We start from the raw sequence: 20,217 nt of genomic DNA, 5'->3' as shown, positions 1-20,217 counted from the left end.
GTCAGGAGTCTTGAGGGGCAAGGTAACCAGAGCAGTGGGCATAGGTGCACAAGCAGTGTGAGCAACTCATTCTCAAAAAGATATTATTTGGTGTTTGGACCTGGCAGGTGGTAGGAGCCTTGGGGTGGCAATGTAATTAGAGCAGTAGGCATAGGTGCACAAGCAGCGTGAGACACTATTTCCAGCACACAAGCTTCTAAGGCATAATTTGGAGACTTTATTGTCTTTATTTTGTAATTTCAGACTGAACATTCACTGGTTGGATGCTTGGCCAAATTAAAAACTGTTGGGATTTCCGGGTTTACCCTGCAGAATGTGCCATAATGCATTGCCAAAGCCCTGATTGGCCAATGTCTTGCACCTGACCCCTGCATCGGTGCAAGGCTTTGCCAATGAAGGTTTTGACCTACTGTATGTTGAAGCCCACACACTATAAAAGGCTGCTTTCCCAGCAGCCTTTTGTCAGTGTGTTGGGAGTTTAGCAAGAGTAAGGAACAGTTAATAGTCTTGCTGGGAGAGCGAATGGTTTAATGTAGTGCAGTGTACTGCTACTGATTTCTATATACAGTTCTATATCCAGTGCTGTATATCTACTACTGATACTTTGCCATGATTTTTTGGGACTATTTTTTTGGGCGGGTATTTTGTGTTAATTTTGTAGTGTTCTTTTGTGTTTTGACTTTATTTTATTTGAGTTTTACTTTGTTAGATTGCTTTATTTATTTTTGAAATCTTTTTATGGGGTTAGTAGAAGCAAGAGCAGCATGAATCTGTTGGCGTCACCACAACAGATGCCCATTTGCAGCAGAGCAATGCAGATCATTGAGGTGTTGTTTAATCAATCAAAGCACTACAGTTTACAGTGCTCCCAAATACCACAGTTTACAGTGCACCCATGTAATATATTTATAATATTTATATTATATCTCTGCAAAGATACAGTCTATTTTAAATATTTAAAGTTAAATTTGCCTGCTTTCAAAAAAGGTATAAAATCTGTTCTAGCAAATACTTTAATTTTTCCATCTTTTTTGTGGAAAAAAAACTATTGTAAGGCCCGATCTGCTTGCTCTCTCTCGCAAATAGTGGAGATTCAGAAGGTTTAAAAAGGTGTGCATCAATTCAGAAGGTTTAAAAAGGTGTGCATCAATTCAGAAGGTTTAAAAAGGTGTGCATCAAATCTTTAAAATGTGTTCTTCCTCCCTCCATGAAAAAGGAAATAATTTTTTTTGTACAAATTGCAATTTGGTTACTCTCTCCCTCCTAAATCAAGGCCTTGATAATGAAAGCTTCAACATCGTGTTGCAAGGGTGTACACTGCTTACATCTTTAGTGTCAAAAACAAAGTCACTGATATACAATTTCCTTTTGTAATACGCCCACCTGTCCTATCCCTCCAAATTTTCAGCCTGTCCACATCTGTTTGTTAGCTGTGTTGCTAAGCTGTATGCTTTTTCAATCATCAGTGTGCAAAAAATACACTAATTGTTTATTTCCTGTGCTAAATGGCTGCTCAACCGTTGACTGCTCAACCGTAGATGGCCAAGGGGGCTTTTAACTGTAGTACAAATATGTATGTTATTTTCATCCTCAGTGTCCACAAATAAAAGCAAACATATTTTTTATGCTAAAATCATGCTCAATTGCTTAAAAATTGGGGCCTATTCAAAACTAAATTTTAGCTGTGTTGCAAACCTGTATGCTTTTGCCTTTGTCAGTGTCCAAAAAAAAGATAATTTTTTACATACCTGTTCAATCTTTCAGAAATTGCAGTCTGTCGAAGTAATCTTAGTAGCTGTGGTGCAAGCTTGTGGCCTGTCCAATAAAACTTTTAAGCTGTGGTGCAAACCTGTAAGCTGGTTCCATTGTCAGTGTCCAAAAAAAACCACATTTGTTTATGGATGCTAAATGCCTGCTACATTTCTCAGAAATTGTTCAGTCTTTTTAGCTTTTCACCCTCACTTCCTGTCTCATAGTTAAAACTGGAAGCGAGAGGACATCTCTCCAAATTAACAGAATCCATTTACCCCCCCCCCCCGGTCACTAAAACCAGTGTCCCCATTGAAACATTTCCCCTTTATTACTGTTCTGGGAACAACCCAAAATTTGGGACTTTATTTTCATTTTAATGATAATGGTAACCAGGACAAATATAGAGGGTGAATCTCTCTAACGGAGCAGAGGTATCAATACAAACCTAATCCATCCAATGTTCTTATCCATATCCACTCAGTACAAAGCTAAACAAATAATGCTATACAAATGCTGCTGTATGTAAACTAAGCAATTATGTAAAAGAAAATAATTAGAAATGCATTTTATGTGTTGGCAGAATATGGTGTCACCGATGTTTTCCAAGAGTCATAACCAAAGCATCCACAAAGCATGTTATTTATAAGTAGGGATGCACTGATACCCTTTTTTGATCGCCGAGCACTTTTAGTTAATTACAGTAGCCGCAGATACAGAGTACCGATACTTTGTATGGACACAAATTGCACCACAAAGAATAGAATGGAATTTGAATAGGAATGTGATTCCTGTCCAAATTGCATGCGGTTTCCCCACTGCTGCTGTGTGAACCCAGTCCTCCCAGAGTTCACATAGCAGTGGTGCAGGAAACCTCTCTGCACCAAACCCATGCTGTCACAGAAGGAAAAGCTGGGGAATTAAAATCCCTATGGCTTTCTCTCCTCTCAGTACAGTGATGACAGTATGGGCTAGACGGCTTATGATCGATCACCACCGTCACGATGCTGACCAATCAGAAGCCGTCTAGCCCATACTGTCACCCCTGCAAGGAGAGGAGACAAAGCCACTTTACACGACTGGGGATTTGAAATCCCCACAGCTTTCTTTCCTCTCCTTGCAGGGATGACAGAACAGGCCATGACGGTGCTGACCAATAAACAGCTGTCTAGCCTGTTCTGTCATCCGTGCACTGAGAGGAGAGAAAGTCACGGGGATTTCAAATCCTCAACTTTTCCTTCTGTGACAGCAAGGGATTAGTGCAGGGAAGTTTCCCGCACTGCTCCTGTGTGAACTCAGGCTATGACAAGCCTGGGTTCACACAGGAGTGATGGGGAAACTACATGCGATTCAGACAGGAATGGCACCACATTCCTGTTCAAATCACATGCTATTTTTTGCGGTGCAATTTGCGTTTATAGATTTTGTATTGACACAAAATCGTACTACAAAGTATTTGTTTCAGGAGTATGAGTACTCGTGAAAATACTTGGTATTGGCACGGATACTGGTATCGGTATTGGTGCATCCCTATTTAAAAGAATTGGCGAATTTCAGATGGACATTCATTTTAAATAGGAAACCAGTTACATTATCAGTGGATCAAACATACACAACAAAACATAAGATATATCTTTAAGTACAACTTTTTATTAAAGAAGTGCTAAAGTACTGGCTGTTCAGTACATCATAATTCATTACCAAAATTATTGACAAATATACAAAATGTGGTTTAATTTTCTGGGATTCCACAATTGTTCATCAAGTACAGGGCTGTCCAACTGGCAAGCTGAAAGCAGCCCTCCAAAGCTCTTTGGAGCTCCCAGTTTCCCTGAAAAAATTTGCTTGATTACATATTCACTTATTCATTAGTAACAGGCCCACAAAAACATACTAATTACAGAAATGTGGGCCCCTTTATGGAAATACTTGGACAGCTCTGATGTAAACATTTCTTAGGTTAAATAACATAAAGAAAGCCATTTAAAATGCTGGTAGTGTACATACACTTTAAAGAAGAACATCAGCCGTAATACATTTCTGGATCTGTTTTTAATCTTTACCTCTCTACCTTCTTTTACCGGTGAAGCAGAGATGATGCAATACAAAGTTCTCCAGCACACAACAAAAATAATTGTGTGTATCCTTCCTTCATTGCTACATTGAGCAGGGATGCAGAAAAAAAACCTCCCCTTGCAAGAAGAGAATGTAAACAGGGTCCAGATACAATTTTCTTCTAGATTCATACCTGCTCAGCTATGACATGAACAGGAAAAATGGCCGCACACAGGAACCAAAAAAAAAACAACAACAACTCCAAATGTCCACATGGTGACATCATGAGGGTTATTTCCCACAGAAAAGAACATTTTAATGGGGTTATGTTAAAATCAAATGGTATTTGGCTTTCATGTATAAAATGTAAGAACAAAATTTGGCACATGGCAGTGACACAGGATGTGCAGGCACAAACAGTTTAACCATTTTTTTTAACTCAGCAAGTGCCACCATAAAGTTATAAAGGAAAAAAGTTCCATAAAACTGAAAACAAAAATATTAGTATTATTATGTTTGATCTGATACTACATAAGATTCCAGTGCTTATACAGAAAAGAATATGAGATCAAACTGGTCATAGAAATAGATTAAACAGTGTTATATTTTTTTTTTGTTTTTACATATTTTTGAAATTTGCAGTAGTGAGCATTTTATAAATTAAGAATAAAACAATATTTTCCTTTGCTTATTTGCCGTTTCATGTATTTGACAGATGTTGTATAAAAATATATGCCATAACACTCCGGGATGTAAAGGTCCTTTAAATCCAAGAAATATTTAAACTTCCCGGGATGATAAACATTATCCAGTGTGTTTTTGTACATGTAGACCAAATAAAGCTGATCCAGAGCAAGATTAGGCAATCATAAGCTATCATCCATGTTTAATGACTCCACCATTTATGGTTTTCCATTTATGTAAGATTCGATTGAAATCCCAAAGTAAATGGATCCAGATTAAGTGGGGCTCAGTGCCCTGCATAAAACGACTCAGATTTCCTTTTTGCCATCACAAAGATGAATTGCTATCCTTGGTTCCGTACATCTCAGCAAGCTTTTTGAAACGTGGACCCCAGTCAGTAAGATAATCATAGCTCTGATCAGAGTCTGTACTGAGAGACTGTAGTGAACTTAATGATTGAGCCACTGAGCCTTCTCCCTCGAACATATAAGTTTGAAGAGAGTCAAAAGGAGGAGCACAAATGTCTGTGTCTGCTTCAAACAACTTAGCCAACATATAGCTGTGAACATTATTGTCCACCATACATGTCTGAGGCACATAACGGGACAAGCTTTCGATCTCTGGTTGCATGTCCTGCCTGCTTTTTCCAACATGAACCTCCCTTGGATTCCACAAAGCTGCAATGTCAAATGCCTCAGTGTCTTCTTCTCCTCCCCCTTCATCATCATATCTAACAATGTTTTCATGGACATTGTCTTCTTCATCAATAGTATACGGTTGTTTTCTGTGTCTTCTCATTGATAAAATGAGTAGCACCAACACTGAAACAGAACAATAGCCTCATAAGTAATAGTTCCTATTTATGATAACCATTCACAACATGAATTCATTTCAGCCAACAACATATTTTCACATTCTGTATTATTTGGGAAGGACTTTCTCACCTGAAGCTCTATAAGGAGGAAAGTTATGTACAGGTGAAACTCGAAAAATTAGAAAATCGTGCAAAAGTTGATTTATTTCAGTAATGCAACTTAAAAGGTGAAACTAATATATGAGATAGACTCATTACATGCAAAGCAAGATAGTTCAAGCCGTGATTTGTCATCATTGTGATGATTATGGCTTACAGCTCATGAAAACCCCAAATCCACAATCTCAGAAAATGAGAATATTGTGAATAGATGCAATATTCTAGGCTCAAAGTGTCCCACTCTAATCAGCTAATTAAGCCATAATACCTGCAAAGTGTTCCTGAGCCTTTAAATGGTCTCTCTGTCTGGTTCAGTAGGAATCACAATCATGGGAAAGACTGCTGACCTGACAGTTGTGTAGAAAACCATCAATGACACCCTCCATAAGGAGGGAAAGCCTCAAAATGTAATTGCAAAAGAAGTTGGATGTTCCCAAAGTGCTGTATCAAAGCACATTAATAGAAAGTTATGTGGAAGGGAAAAGTGTGGAAGAAAAAGATGCACAAGCAGCAGGGATGACTGCAGCCTGGAGAGGATTGTCAGGAAAAGACCATTCAAAAGTGTTGGGGTATGAGTCTATCTCATATATTAGTTTCACCTTTTAAGTTACTGAAACTTTTGCACGATATTCTAATTTTTCGAGTTTCCCCTGTACTTCTAATCAAGGGAGTGTCCCCATAAAGTGAATTTGTCATGGTAAAACAATGTGGGTTGACAATGCTGACCTCTAGTTTTGAAAATGATAGTTTCTTGGCTGTAATTGTGATTTTCTGGCTTCACTGGTCGAGGCTGAGTATACCAACTGGGAGCTCTGACTTGACTTTGACTTCATTTTATTCTTGTTCAGTGCCTCAATAGGTATTGATGCAAGGCAGCTAGCGTTTTTGGAAGGTCAGCCCCTTATTTCCCTAACTACAGGTTTGCTTTAAAGTTGTTTGTTTAATTGCACTTTAACTTGGTTTGAGGATTAAAGCAAACAATGCTTTTCCAGTATATCATTGTTTTATCACAACTCTATATTTAATTACTCATTAAATCAATTAATAATTAATTTGCATTGCTGGTTAATTAGTCATTATTTGGACTATTTCAGACATTACTAATCATAAATGGGTAGTGCAGGAAGGTGATATTCAACCGTCAGTGAACAGATCACTGTTGATTGACAGAGTATTTTATCAGTCTGTGATGACACTACCATGTAATTCTTTGGAACTCTTCATGGAGATACTTATATATACAGTTGTGACCAAAATTATTCAACCCCCAATGCTGTAAAGGGGTTTAGGGACTATAGTGTACATTTGGAATTGTATTCAGAATCAAATCCTACAAGGACGTTGTAACTACCCAAATGCAACTAAAATGACATCAATTGTTTATGTAATACAGTAGTAAATGGTTCTTATGTGGTTTCTTCATTGCCACAATTATTCAACCCCTTAAAGACTACCACTCTGAAGAACAGAGGTTCATACAGGTGCTTTCCATCAGGTATTGAAAACACCTGTGGATGTCACCGAGCAGCAATCAAGCATAATAAGCACCAATTAGGCAGCTTTAAAATGACTGTGATACTCAGCTCCTTCTAGACATTTACTGGTGTGGTTACAAACATGGTGAAGGCAAGAGAATGGTCCAGGAAGACAAGAGAAGAGGTGATTTCTCTTCACAGGAAGGGCAATGGCTATAAGAAGATTGCAAAGATGTTAAACATACCAAGAGACACCTTAGGAAGCATCATTCGCAAATTCAAGGCAAAGGGCACTGTTGAAACGCTACCTGGTCGTGGCAGAAAGAAGATGCTGACTTCGACTGCTGTGCGCTACCTGAAGCGTAGAGTGGAGAGAAGTCCCCGTGTGACTGCTGAGGAACTGAGAAAAGATTTGTCAGATGTGGGTACAGAAGTTTCAGCCCAGACAATAAGACGCACACTGCGTAATGAAGGCCTCCGTGCCAGAACTCCCAGGCGTACCCCCTTGCTGTCTCCAAAGAATAAGAAGAGTCGACTGCAGTATGCCAAAAGCCATGTGGACAAACCACAAAAGTTGTGGGATAGTGTTCTGTGGACTGATGAAACAAAATTAGAACTGTTTGGGCCCATGGATCAACGCTATGTTTGGAGGAGGAAGAACAAGGCCTATGATGAAAAGAACACCTTGCCTACTGTGAAGCATGGTGGAGGGTCAATCATGCTTTGGGGCTGTTTTGCTTCTGCAGGTACAGGGAAGCTTCAGCGTGTGCAAGGTACCATGAATTCTCTTCAGTACCAGGAGATATTGGATGGAAACGTGATGCAGTCCGTCACACACCTGAGGCTTGGGAGACGTTGGACCTTTCAACAGGACAATGATCCCAAGCATACCTCCAAGTCCACTAGAGCATGGTTGCAGAGGAAAGGCTGGAACATTTTGGAGTGGCCATCGCAGTCACCAGACTTAAATCCGATTGAGAACCTCTGGTGGGACTTAAAGAAAGCAGTTGCAGTGCGCAAGCCTAAGAATGTGACTGAACTGGAGGCCTTTGCCCATGAAGAATGGGCGAAGATACCCGTAGATCGCTGCAAGACACTTGTGTCAAGCTATGCTTCACGTTTAAAAGCTGTTATAACTGTAAAAGGATGCTGTACTAAGTACTAAGATTGAATGTCACTTGGGGGTTGAATAAAACTGATAATGCTGTGAGCACAGAAAAGACATTTGTGGTTATTTCATTATAACTGTTATGTTATATTTGTCTGACCTACAAGTGCCTCTTTAATGTAAATGTAAGCAAGATGACTGAATGATCAAAAGCAATGTCAAACTGGCCAAAACACTCAATTTCAGTGGGGGTTGAATAATTTTGGTCACAACTGTACTTATATAAGAAATATTTTTATATATGCTTCCCTCTTGGGGAGACAGCAGAGATGTCATACATTCTTTACATTCAAAAAAACAGCTGTTTGCTGTTTGGGCCTCTGTTATGTTGAGAGCCCTGTAACTCTGTTCAGACACATGGAAAACTAAAATCAAATTCATTCATTGGAGAACTGGAGAAAGTACAGAGAAGGGCAACCAAACTGATAAGAGGCATGGAGGAGATCAGCTATTAGGAAAGACTAGAGGAACTGAATGTATTCTCTCTTGAGAAGAGGAGATTAAGGGGCGATATGATCAACATGTATAAATATATCAGTGGTTCATATAGTGAACTCGGTGTAGAGTTATTCACCCTGAGGTCATCACAGAGGACAAGGGGACACTCTTTACATCTGGAGGAAAAGAAATGTAACCACTTAAGGACTGCTCTATAGCAGATATACTGCTACAGGGCGGCACCTGTGCACAAAGTCACGTATAAATGTCATTCTGCATTTCCAGATAGGGGGCGCATGTGAGCCGCGTGCATGCCCTACCCGCGCCACCATTCACGACCGTGGATGTCAATCACCGGGTCCCAGCCGGTAATCACACGCCAGAGCCCAATGATTACCGAGCATCACCGGCGGGGAGGAAGATTGTTTTGTTTACAAGCAATCTTGCTCCCTGTCAACTCCAGCACACTTTTTGGGATGGCTGTGCACAGAACAGCCATCCTGATCAGTGTGCTTAATGTTCACCCCCCCCACCCCCTAGTAAAACACTCCCAGCACACAGTTAACCCTTTGATCGCCCCTCACATTAACCCCTTCCTGCCCAGTGTCCTTAGTACAGTGTCATTGCTTTTTTTTAGCACTGATCACTGTATTGGTGTCATTGGGGATGTCAGTGACACCAAGTTAGTTCCCCCCAGTGTCAGAATGTCTGCTGCAGTCCTGCTAAAAGTCACTGATCACCGCCGTTACTAGTAGAAAGAAAAAAAAATCCCATTATCTATACCGCCATTTGTAAATGCTATAATTTTCCCATAAACCAATTAATTTACATGTATTGGGATTTTTTTAGCAAAGACATTTTGACCTAAATTTATGATGAAATTTGATTTTTTTAAATTTTTTTACTGGACTTTTTTAAAAGCAAAAAGTCCAAAATGTTTTTTTTTCTCAAAATTGTTGGTCTTTTTTTGCTAATAGCGCAAAAATTTTTAAAAAAAGCACAGGCGATCAAATACCACCAAAAGAAAGCTCAATTTGTGGGAAAAAAAAGACATAAAATTTAATTTGGGTGCAATTTTGCATGACCGTGCAATTGTCAGTTAAAATAATGCAGCGCTGTAACACAGAAAATGGCCTGGTCATGAAGGGGGGTAATTCCTCAGGAGGACAAGTGGTTAATCTCCAAACACGGAAAGGTTTCTTCACAGTGAGTGATGTGGAATAGACTTCCTCAAGAGTTGGTTCTGGCCAGCTCAGTGGATTGCTTTAAAAAAGGCCTGGATTCCTTCCTAGATACACAGAATATAATTGGATACTAACATTTATAGGTAAAGTTGATCCAGGGAATATCCAATTGCCTCTTTGGGGGATCAGGAAGTAATTTTATTCCTTGCAGGAGCAAATTGCATCATGCTTTGCTGGGCTTTTTTTTGCCTTCCTCTGGATCAATTGTGAGTATAGGATTATAACCTTTTTTTTTTTTTTTTTTAATGGTTGAAATGGATGGACTTTTGTCTTTTTTCAGCCAGATTAACTATGTAACTATATACTAAGGAATGGGGTTTCTGCAGAAAATGCAACTGTTTTTTTTCACAGTTTTTGTGGAACTGACAATTGGATTAAATTCTAATTAAAGATACATGATGGACTAATTGGTTCTATGGGGGGCGGGCTTTATTTTGAGAGACCTATCATGTAAATGTGATTTTGCGGTATGTATAACTGGGCATAGAAAAGTGCTAATGTAGTGAGGGACCTTTAAAGGTATGAACAGATGACTGAAGGGAAGTCTGTGTAGTTGAAGGAACTATGTACTGTAGATAGCAATACTAGCTTTGGCAGTTCCTTGGCACATAAAGTGTAGAAGAAACCCTATGGAATATTGGGAAATGTATGCATGGCATGTTTATTAGGCTCATTTGCAGGCAAATCAATGGCATCTTTGGTGTGGGTGCCAGAAGACTTTGTTCTTGCAATGATCTATTCACTAATCAGAGTGTCATTATATTGAAAGTGGTTAAGAACCATTGGTGTAGGGGTGCAAAATGATTTATACAGATCATAGTCTCTGTCTAAAAAAATCTCAGAAACTTTAAAGGAAAGTCAATTTCAGAAATGCACTCTTGGCAAAATGGCAAAAAAACAGAGAGACGTTTGATCATAATCATGCTCATGGTAAAAAAGTAAAAGGCAATGTGCAAAGTGCAACTACACATTAGCAACCAGTGAGTAGTAAGCTTTCATTATTCTTAAGGCTACAAATAAAATGCAGGTGATTGACTGCAATAGGTTTTATACATAATCTGTGTTGTAGTTTTATATGCCATGTTAAATAAGCATGTATGGCTACAGAAATCTGAAGAAAAAGCAATTATTTTTATGACAAGGTTTTAGAATTAGAATTGTCTGTATGCTGTATACATGATCTGTATAATATTGTTTCTATTTATACTGTATATGTTCTTTTGATATAAGTTAGGGCTCTCATATATGACCTGATATTTGCAGGTGGTATACCCAGTTCAATCACCTGGACAATGGAGGGGTTATTTCCACAAAATGAGAGCTTGGCCTTAACAAGTTTTAAATGTATGCAATCACTGTCTTATGGTTCAATTTTTGTTTATAGAAAACATAAAGTGGCATTTCTTGTGATTGCATCATCACCACCCAAGTCTGTCAAGATGTGTTTCAATTCAGTGTAGTATTTGTTACAGTATCATCTTACCTAGTAATACAAATATGCAAGCAAGAATTGCAATTAATGCCCCTCTGCTGAGGCTTATGGGTAATGTATATGGTTCAGCACTGCAGGACATGATGTCACCATCTTCGTCACAGCTGCAAACTTGTATTGTTAGAGTACCGGTGCTGCTCAGTGTGGGCCTCCCATTGTCTACTACTAAGATGGGGATGTGAAATGTGCTCTGTTCAGACTGTTTGAAGCCAGATTTTCTGGTTAAGATCCAAGCAGTGTTATCTGTGTAGATAAAAAGACACAATTATTAGGAGCTGAAACCTTGGGATACTGTATTGTTTAATTACAAAGGAAAAATAGTTAAGAATTTTACTAAAGTACTAACATATTATAAATGGCCTCTAAAAGCAATAGTAAACCCTTATACTCCCCAAAGACAGTGCCACTTTGACCTCTATTTACTGTTGGTCTGCAGCCATCATGATTCTGATTCTGCACTTATGACCAACCATTTGAGGGTTTGAAAGCTGAGAACTGACATAAAGCGGAACTTCACCCCAAAGGGGAAGTTCCATTTTATATTCCCCCCCACCATATTTGACACATGATATTTTTTTTGGGGGGAGCAGGTACATAGTTTTGATAGTTACCCATATTGCTTTAGCATATTACACTATGTGAGAATTGTCTTTTTGTGGGCAAATCATCCTTGAAGTCTGGAACAGCCATCCACATAGGTGGAGGATTCCTTCCAGCTTGAGCCTGGTTTCCCTCTATTGAGGAGGGGAGACACTGCAGTGTGGAGTCCCGAGCAACCATCCATGTTGATAGAGGAGAATTCCTTGTGAGACAGCTTGAGATTTTGTGTCTTTTCTTGAGAGAGGCATTTTAGTTTGGCAAGTGCAGATCTGATCTTTCTGATGAAAGGGTTCACTGTGGATTGTCCCTGGGTGTGCACAGAAGGACATTTATCACAGGATGGAAAGTTTTTTTTTTTTTGTTGCAAGATGCATTATATTCGTTCATAGAAGAGAGCTACAGTATGAAAGATTGAAGTGGACTCTTTGCTTCTGTTCACATCTCTTTTTTGAACATTTTGTATCACTATTGAATTTGTTTTTGTATGTAAACACAGAACACCATTGTAGTTTCATCTTTATTTATGTTTTTATTGACATTATGTTATGATCACTTTATTATTTTTATTATTGTGAGGTATATATCAAAGTGCTATACTATATGAGGTATTATAGACTTCATTTATTTTAATTTTTTGCGGGTTATTAAACACTTGGCCCCCGGGCCTATTCTGACATTTTTCTCCTACATGTAAAGATCTGCATTTTTTTGCTAGAAAATTACTTACAGACCCCAAACATTATATATTTTTTGTTACATTGTATTTGTGCTGCAGTTTTTCAAATTCATTTTCTTGTACAAAAAACACAATATAATATCTAACTGGTAAATTATAAAAGATAATATTTTACAGAGTAAATAGATACCTAACATGTCACGCTTTAAAAATATACGAAGCTTTAAAAGCCTTCGCAGGTTATCAGGGTAGAGTTACACAGGAGGTCTATTGCTAGAATTATTGCTCTCGCCAGGGGTGGACTGACAACTCGTGGGGCCCCCAGGCAATAGGGGATCATGGGGCCCCTGTGTTCTTGCCCAAACTCAAAAAGCCTATAAAAAAGGTACCAGGGGCATCTCATGGAGCCCCCTACTGACCCCAGGCCCTCGGGCAGTGCCCAAGTTTCCAAATGGTCAGTCCGCCCCTGGCTCTCGCTATAATATTTATGGCAATATCTCACATGTGTGGTGTGAACACCTTTTATATATGCGTGCACAGCCTACATATGAGTTTGTCTTTGCAGGCAAACACAAGGGGGTGGGGGTGCTTTATTTTTTTATTTGAATATTTATATTTACATTTTACACTATTTAATTTCTTTTTTGATCACTTTTATGGCTATCACAAGGGATGAACAACAGCCGTTGTGAGAGTTGGAGCAATGACAGCTCCTCTTTATCGAGAGGTCTGGGATCTTTTAGACCCCGGATCTCACCTTTGCCCTTAAAAGCATCTGATCAAACCAAGAAACAATTCTGTGACTAATTAGCTGCTCAAATCACTTTAACTTTATTCAGCATCGCATTCCCCCGGTATAACCACTCGAACCCGATGATGTCATTGGGTGGCAAGTGGTTAAGTACAGAAGCAATTTTGTTTGTTGGTGTTTCACACATTTTTATCAGTTGGTCCATTAGAGATTTATATAACATATATGAGTATTCATGTAGTGCAGATTGGGTATCGTTTCTTTTTATGTCTCTATTGTTTTTCTGTAGTACAGAAATATAATTATAGTTGGAACACAGGTACAACTTTTTGTTGGTCACATAGATCATAATAGGAGCTTTGTCTACCATGCTTAACAGCTTCAACATGCTTTCAGAAAGCTTTAGCACTACCTCAAACATGTTTAAAGCCTGACAAAGGCCATAGTTTGTTTAGTCCTTTTAAGATCAGTGTTCAACACCCCAAAAATAAAGAGAAAGATTTCTTTAAAAACTTTGGGAAAGTTGCTTGAAGCTTGTTGGGAGCTTTGCACATGTTTTGTACATGCTATTCTTATACAAGCTGAAAACTGTGTGTAAAAGGCTCTAGACAAAAAGGTAAAAACTCATGAATATAATATACAGTATAGTAGGTTTTGCTAATATACTGAGACCAGGGTAATTGACAAACTTTCTTACCCTTTTAGTAAGTGAAAAAAATTATGTTTCGTTAGCTACCCCACATAAATAGGCTTTTTTTTTTAATTTCAAAAGTAACTTTACTCAACCTAGCTACAATTAAGTGTATATGCCCTGATAATTGTCCGTGTGAAAATAAAGAAAAAAGAACATACTAGTCAATGGACACCAGCGTTGTCTTCCTGGCAGACAAAATTGTCCCTCACCACTCTGCTCTTACGCCACCATCTTGGAACAAGATCCCATGCATGTGCAGACATGCCACTGTTCCCATAGACTATCAGGGACCTATGGCTTTCTTTGCATGCATGTGTGTGTGTGTGTGTGTGTGTGGGGATATCTTGCATGCAGGGGCGGACTGACCATTTGGAAACTCGGGCACCGCCCAAAGGCCCAGGGTAAGTAGGGGGCCCCATGAGATGCCCCTGGTACCTTTTTCTTAGGCTTTTTTGAGTTTGGGCAAGGACACAGGGGCCCCATGATCCCCTATTGCCCGGGGGCCCCATGAGTTGTCAGTCCACCCCTGCTTGCATGTGTGCAGACACGCCACAGACCTCTTCCCATTCGCATAGACCTGTCAGAGACCTATGAACACTCAGTCTATGTCATCCTTGCACTAGATCAGGGGTCTCCAAGCTTCCTAAACAAAGGGTAAGATTTTAGGGGGGCAGACTGTGGCTTTTTGGAGTAGAAAATGGTTGGTACTTGGTCTTTGGTACTCTGGGAAGGAATATTGCACCATTGTTGTTGTAAGTGAGGGAAATAGTGCCTCATTTTTGGTGTCAGTGGGAGGAATCGTGCCCCATTGTGGGTGTCAGAGGGAGAAATAATGTCCCTTTGTTGGTGTCAGTGGGAGGAATAGTGCCCCATCGTTGGTGTCCGTGAGAGGAATAGTGCCCCATCGTTGGTGGCAGTGGGAGGAATAGTGTCCCATCTTTGTTGTCAGTGAGAGGAATAGTGCCCTATTGTTGGTGGCAGTGAGAGGAATAGTGCCCCATAGTTGGTGTCAGTAAAAGGAATAGTGCCCCATAGTTGGTGTCAGTAAAAGGAATAGTGCCCCATAGTTGGTGTCAGTATGAGGAATAGTGCCCCAAGGGCCTGATAAAGGCAAGCAAAGGGCCACATCTGGCCCCTGGGCCACAGTTTTGAGACCACTGGCCTAGACGATGGTTCAGGAAGTTAATAATACAGAAGTTATAAAAGGTATTTATGTTTAAAATAAAAATAGTCCCAACTGTTTAAGAAAGAGGGAGTGGGGGGTGGAGGAGGCAAAGTAGAGGAAATGCTTTGTATGGGTGAAGGTCAGCTTTAACTCAAAATGAGAATTGTACGTTAAAGGACTGCTGGCCATTTCCTGTTTGAAATACAGCTTATTTGTCATGTCAGAAGAATAGAAAGTCTGTTACGAAGAAGGATGAGGAAAAGCAACCCTACGTGTTGTCTCTATAAAGCACAAGTACCGGTAAATGCTCGATGCTGCTTTTCTACACCAACAGCTGTTTGCAAGTCTCTACTTATCTCTGTGGTCAGAGAAGGTTACCATAGGGCATTTCATTCCCAGTCTGTTGATTTGTAGACAAGTGCTGACATGTTACTTGTTTAACAGAATATATAACCGTCCAATTAATCAGACAGAAACTTGCAGTTTATTAAACTAGTGCAAAGTTTTATAAAACAATGCAAAACAGGTCCAGAATGCCAAAGAACATGCATACACTGTAGGATGAACATACAGTCTGAATATGAAAGCTTCACAAATATTGACTATTCACAGAAATGTTTATGTGGCTCAATCAGGGTACCATACGGCTGTGTATCAAGGTCCTCATTTACTCACTATGATCAAATGCAGACATGGATCCCTTTACTTCTATTTCCTACAACTCCCTGGGTTCCTGGACATACACCGGGGAGGATAGGTTCCTCAGCTTCCCTCTCCCAGCAGCTCAGAAAAGCCACACCTGGTGAGCCAGTTGAGCGGCCCTCCACTTTCAGAACTGGCATGTGCCCAGGCTGACTGGAGCCTAGTAGCATACAGCTACAGTTGGGAAGACCCTACTACTGTGAGAATCTTGCCACAATGACTACCAAGTACTCCAGTTCCAATGGAGTGACCCTTTGTCCTTGGACCCTCGATTCCTCCAGCTGTTTGCTGTTTATGAAAATAATTGTAGTGGTTGTTTGTGTCCCAACTGTTTTGCTGAAGTTGTGATTCTCAGCAGGACACTCTACAGGGTGCCCTTTCAGCATCTTGGCCCTTTTCATAAGGTAGACCGTATCATCCTAAAATCAGCTCAGTGGTTTTGGTTTGGCAGCTCACCACAGGACAGGGACCCATTAGAGAAGGAGGTTAACTTGTACTGAAAAATCCAAGTACAGCAGGTCAATAAAAAAGTACCAAACAAAAATCTGCAGATCAGTCTGTACAAGAGCACTTTGAAGTCCACATAATATTGTAAATTTCCTCCCAGATCTAAAGAAAGGGGATTTTGTGACCCCAAAAACACATTGGTAGTTCTTTGCTTTTTTGCTGCCATCAGTTGATTCATCAGACTCTCAAAATTTTCATTTGGAGCTTTTATTGTTCTTCATAAAGGTAAATCAGATTACTTTTATGGAGAGCCCATTTGTGGTTGTCATTCAGATCCATGGTGCGTAAGGGCTCATCGTCCTCTTGGGAAAGTAAATATCGATGCACAACAGGACAGTCAGCCATCGCATCTTCAGTTCTTAAATGGGGTGTTTTTCCATTTTGCTGCACCAATGCTTGATTCCTAACAATGGAGCATTTTAGTTTAACAGGTTCTTCTGTTTACAGTTGGGGCAGTCTCTCTGATGATGGCCAATTCTTCACAGCCCCAGCAAGGCAATGTTCGCCTTTTCCGTGAGGTAGCATCTCCTACCTGCCCCTCAGAGCTGTATTCCTGTTTGCACTTTAACAGCAGATTTAACAAACAAACATCCAGCAGTTTGAATTTTTTGAATGATAAAACTAATTAGTAGCAGAAGAAAGCCAAACACATTTTCTCCTGCTATGAATCCATTTTATCATTAAAAACCTTAGAATCCTGGACAATTGTTTGGCCCTCTCAATGGTCTGTACGTATGTGGATTCTCAAATCTGGGTTCTTTCCTTGTTTCTAAGGGATGTCCCCATTTTGTGAAGTGCTGCCAAATCAGCGCTGTTACAGTACCAGTGACCCTTTAATATTTGAATCCAGTGCCCATTTGTTCCTAGTTCTTGTGTTTAAATCAGCTATTTTTAACCAGGGTTCTGAGGAACTCTAGGGTTCCTCCAGAGGTTGTTAGGTGTTCCTTGAGCTGTGGCTGTTTGACCTCCCATCTGACCTGCCTGAATAATTCAAGGTCCACTTCCACTTGGGAGAGCCAGTGGCCTAAATCCAATGATCTTTTAAGCTGTTTGAAAGAGTGGCACTCTGTCAACCACTGTAAAGAGAACACATTATATCTTCTGAACACTATGTAATAGACATTTTTGCCATAGATCCTTTGAAGAACTGGTTTTAGTAAGGGTACCCTGAGACCTGAAAAACATTTCAGGGGTTTCATGGGGTTAAAATGTTGGGAATGACTGGTTTAAGTTTTCATGTTTGTGTCCCCAGGGTGCAGATTTTCTCTTACTTCAGTTCCCAGTACCTGAAAATGTTTGGAAATCTTTTCATTGGGGAGACAAAAATAAAACCCAAGAGGGAAACCCATTACAACATTTGTATTGTTGTTTGTGCTTTCATTTTACATGACAACCCTCATTTCTTGTATTGGCGTCACATAGAAAAAGGATAAAGGGAACAAACATTCTTTATTGAGGCCTTCAACATCAATAGAAATCTGACAGAAGTTTCAACCCTTGCCCCAGGGGCGTATTTAGCACAAAGCAAACAAGGCATTTGCCTAGGGTGGCATTTTTCAGGGGGGCAGCGGCATTTTTCAGGGGGTCAGTGCCACCCCCTGAAGGAAGGGATGGAAGAAGGGACACACGCAACATGGGGACCAAATGGGATCTGAGAGAGGCTGTGGTCTGTTTGCTGGTGTATGCAGAGCTTGATTCTTGTTCCCGGGGATGTCCGGAACTATGAAGGTGAGTGTCTTCTCTCTCACCAGGGTGGGGGGGTTTCCAGTGTATGGGGGGCAGTGGTAGTGGAAGGCTATCTCGGGTGTGGTTGGGGGGCTGGGGTGTTGTTGGTCAATGTCAGCCTCTCCGTGAGGGGGGGGGGAGATGATTTTTGTGTTGCCTAGGGCAGCACGAAACCAAATATACCACTTCCTTGCCCAATCAATCTAAAATGTAAAAAAGGTATTCAGAGCTGGACTTGGTACAATGCAGTTTAACTCAAATGTGTTGGTTTTATAACCAAAATAAGGACCATCTTAAACATATTTTCAAAGTGCAATATAGATACCTTGGTTATCCCTTAATGTAAAATTTGGGTTGTTGGCTCCCTCTGGAGGCAGGCTGTAGGATATATGCTGGCCTTCTTGAGGATCATCTTGGTCTATTGCACTCAAAGTCTGAATCAGCTGAAATGCAAATGAAGAATAGAACAGGTGAAAATACTGATAACTGAACTCTATTAAATGTCTTTGTTATAGAACCTTAAGCTGTTTGAGGTATATAATACATAACAGACAGTCACAATTCAGAGGAAAATTAACTGTCAATTTCACAATTCAGTAAAACGTTGGAAGGTCATTGGGTAGCAGCAACATTATATTCAAGTAACTCAATTAAAGCTTCATATTTATGAGAGTTTATGAATCAGTTATTCTTCCACTGATGAAGGGTCACTTCGTTTAGAAAGCCAGGGATGCTAACATAAGAGAAACAAGAGTTTGTTTTATAAAAGGCGCAGTGCAATATCTGATCTTTTATATTTGTCCTTACTGTTGGTGATTTTTAGTGTAACCAAATTTCACAAACTATTTATATTGAACTTTTTTGCCTTTCATCTCCTTTTCATGTTTGTTTTACCAAGCTATGGGCCTTTGGCAAAGCTGCTTTCGGGTAATGCAGACTTTGGGCGTATAAAGGGTTATACTGAGACTAAAAATCATTCTTATTGCTAAAGCAAAATTTAAGGTACACAATATAAGAAGCTGAATCTGAATATGCGTATTATCTATGACCTGTGAAACTGATAGGATCTATATCATTCTGTCTGCATTGGAATATACAGTATGTGCGCTTATAGAAAGACTTCTCTTGATGACTTCCAATGAACCTATTTTCAGAGTAATTTCACACTTATTACTTTAGGGCTAATGCTGTTAACTGTGAATTGAAAAACAGTAGAATTTTTAATTTGTAAAATACTAAAAGAATATCAATTCACCCATGGATTTAAATTCTTAGACCTGAACTCCAGACAAACATCCAGATAAACAAAAGAAATAGATATTAGTATGTGTTTTATCTGCCAAAGGATTTGAATTACTGTTCATTCAGTTCTGAGATTTGCACAGCCCTGTCTAACTATAGGTGGTGCCAGAAACCTTGGATATGCTGTCAGAGTGGTTATAATACCTAAACAATTTGTACCTTAATGAGTTCCTTGCATTAAGGTAAAAAATGTTTAGGAATCTTTATCCCCCCTCCTTCGATCCAGCGATATGCACATCTGCATCTCTTCTCTCCCTTCACTTGCTGGTCTCTTGGGCTTTGCTGTCAATCAAAGGCAGTGATGAAGGAGCAGGGGGGTGTCTTGCTGTCTTTGTCAATAAACTCAGACAGACTCGAGAGAGAGCCTGCATGAATGCCCTATAGAAAGCAGCTTTCTAAGGAGCACTTGGCGGAGGGGAAGAGCCAGGAGTGCCAGCAAGGGACCCGAGATGAGGAGGTTTAGGGATACTCAGGCAAGCATAAAACAAAAATACAAGCATTTACACTCACTTTAAGAAACACAATGGGTGAAGAGTGTTGAAATCCAAGCCCACCAAACAGCCTGGGAGCCCTCCTCAACTGCCAAGGGGTAAAGAGGTGGAATTAGAGAGACTCAATCCCCCAAACAAAGACAGAAATACATACCTGACAGTGGTTCTAGCTCCTTACCACAATGTCCAAATCTATATCTATAGGTTTTGCCTTTAGTTATATGTTACGCTGTACTTTAAGTTTTCCTTTGCAACTAGTGAATAATTCTGCTTACACTTGGTATGTAAACTTATTCTATTAATTCCTACAGGGTAATTCTTAAATT

At 39.8% G+C, this 20,217-nt stretch overlaps 1 protein-coding gene across 3 annotated transcripts in view; it reads right to left on the bottom strand.

Moving 5' to 3' along the window:
* Positions 1–3,379: 3,379 nt before the first annotated feature.
* CDH20 (cadherin 20) overlaps positions 3,380–20,217 on the bottom strand; it is a 472,975-nt gene continuing 456,137 nt past the window's right edge. For all 3 annotated transcript variants that reach the window (XM_089674847.1, XM_089674848.1, XM_089674849.1), the window contains 3 exons: positions 18,424–18,541; positions 11,270–11,521; positions 3,380–5,309 (listed from right to left, as the gene is read on the bottom strand). In XM_089674847.1, the coding sequence (XP_089530973.1) occupies positions 4,816–5,309; positions 11,270–11,521; positions 18,424–18,541 (864 nt within the window). In that variant the 3' untranslated portion in view covers positions 3,380–4,815. The remainder of the gene's footprint in view (positions 5,310–11,269; positions 11,522–18,423; positions 18,542–20,217) is intronic.

Source organism: Staurois parvus, unplaced genomic scaffold (genome assembly GCF_062004578.1).
Source record: "Staurois parvus isolate SC_StPar_1 unplaced genomic scaffold, SC_StPar_1.0 ptg000153l, whole genome shotgun sequence".
In the NCBI taxonomy this organism is placed as follows: Eukaryota; Metazoa; Chordata; class Amphibia; order Anura; family Ranidae; genus Staurois; species Staurois parvus.
The sequence above is the reverse complement of the archived record's forward strand: the minus strand, read 5'-3'. Positions and strand labels throughout refer to the sequence as shown.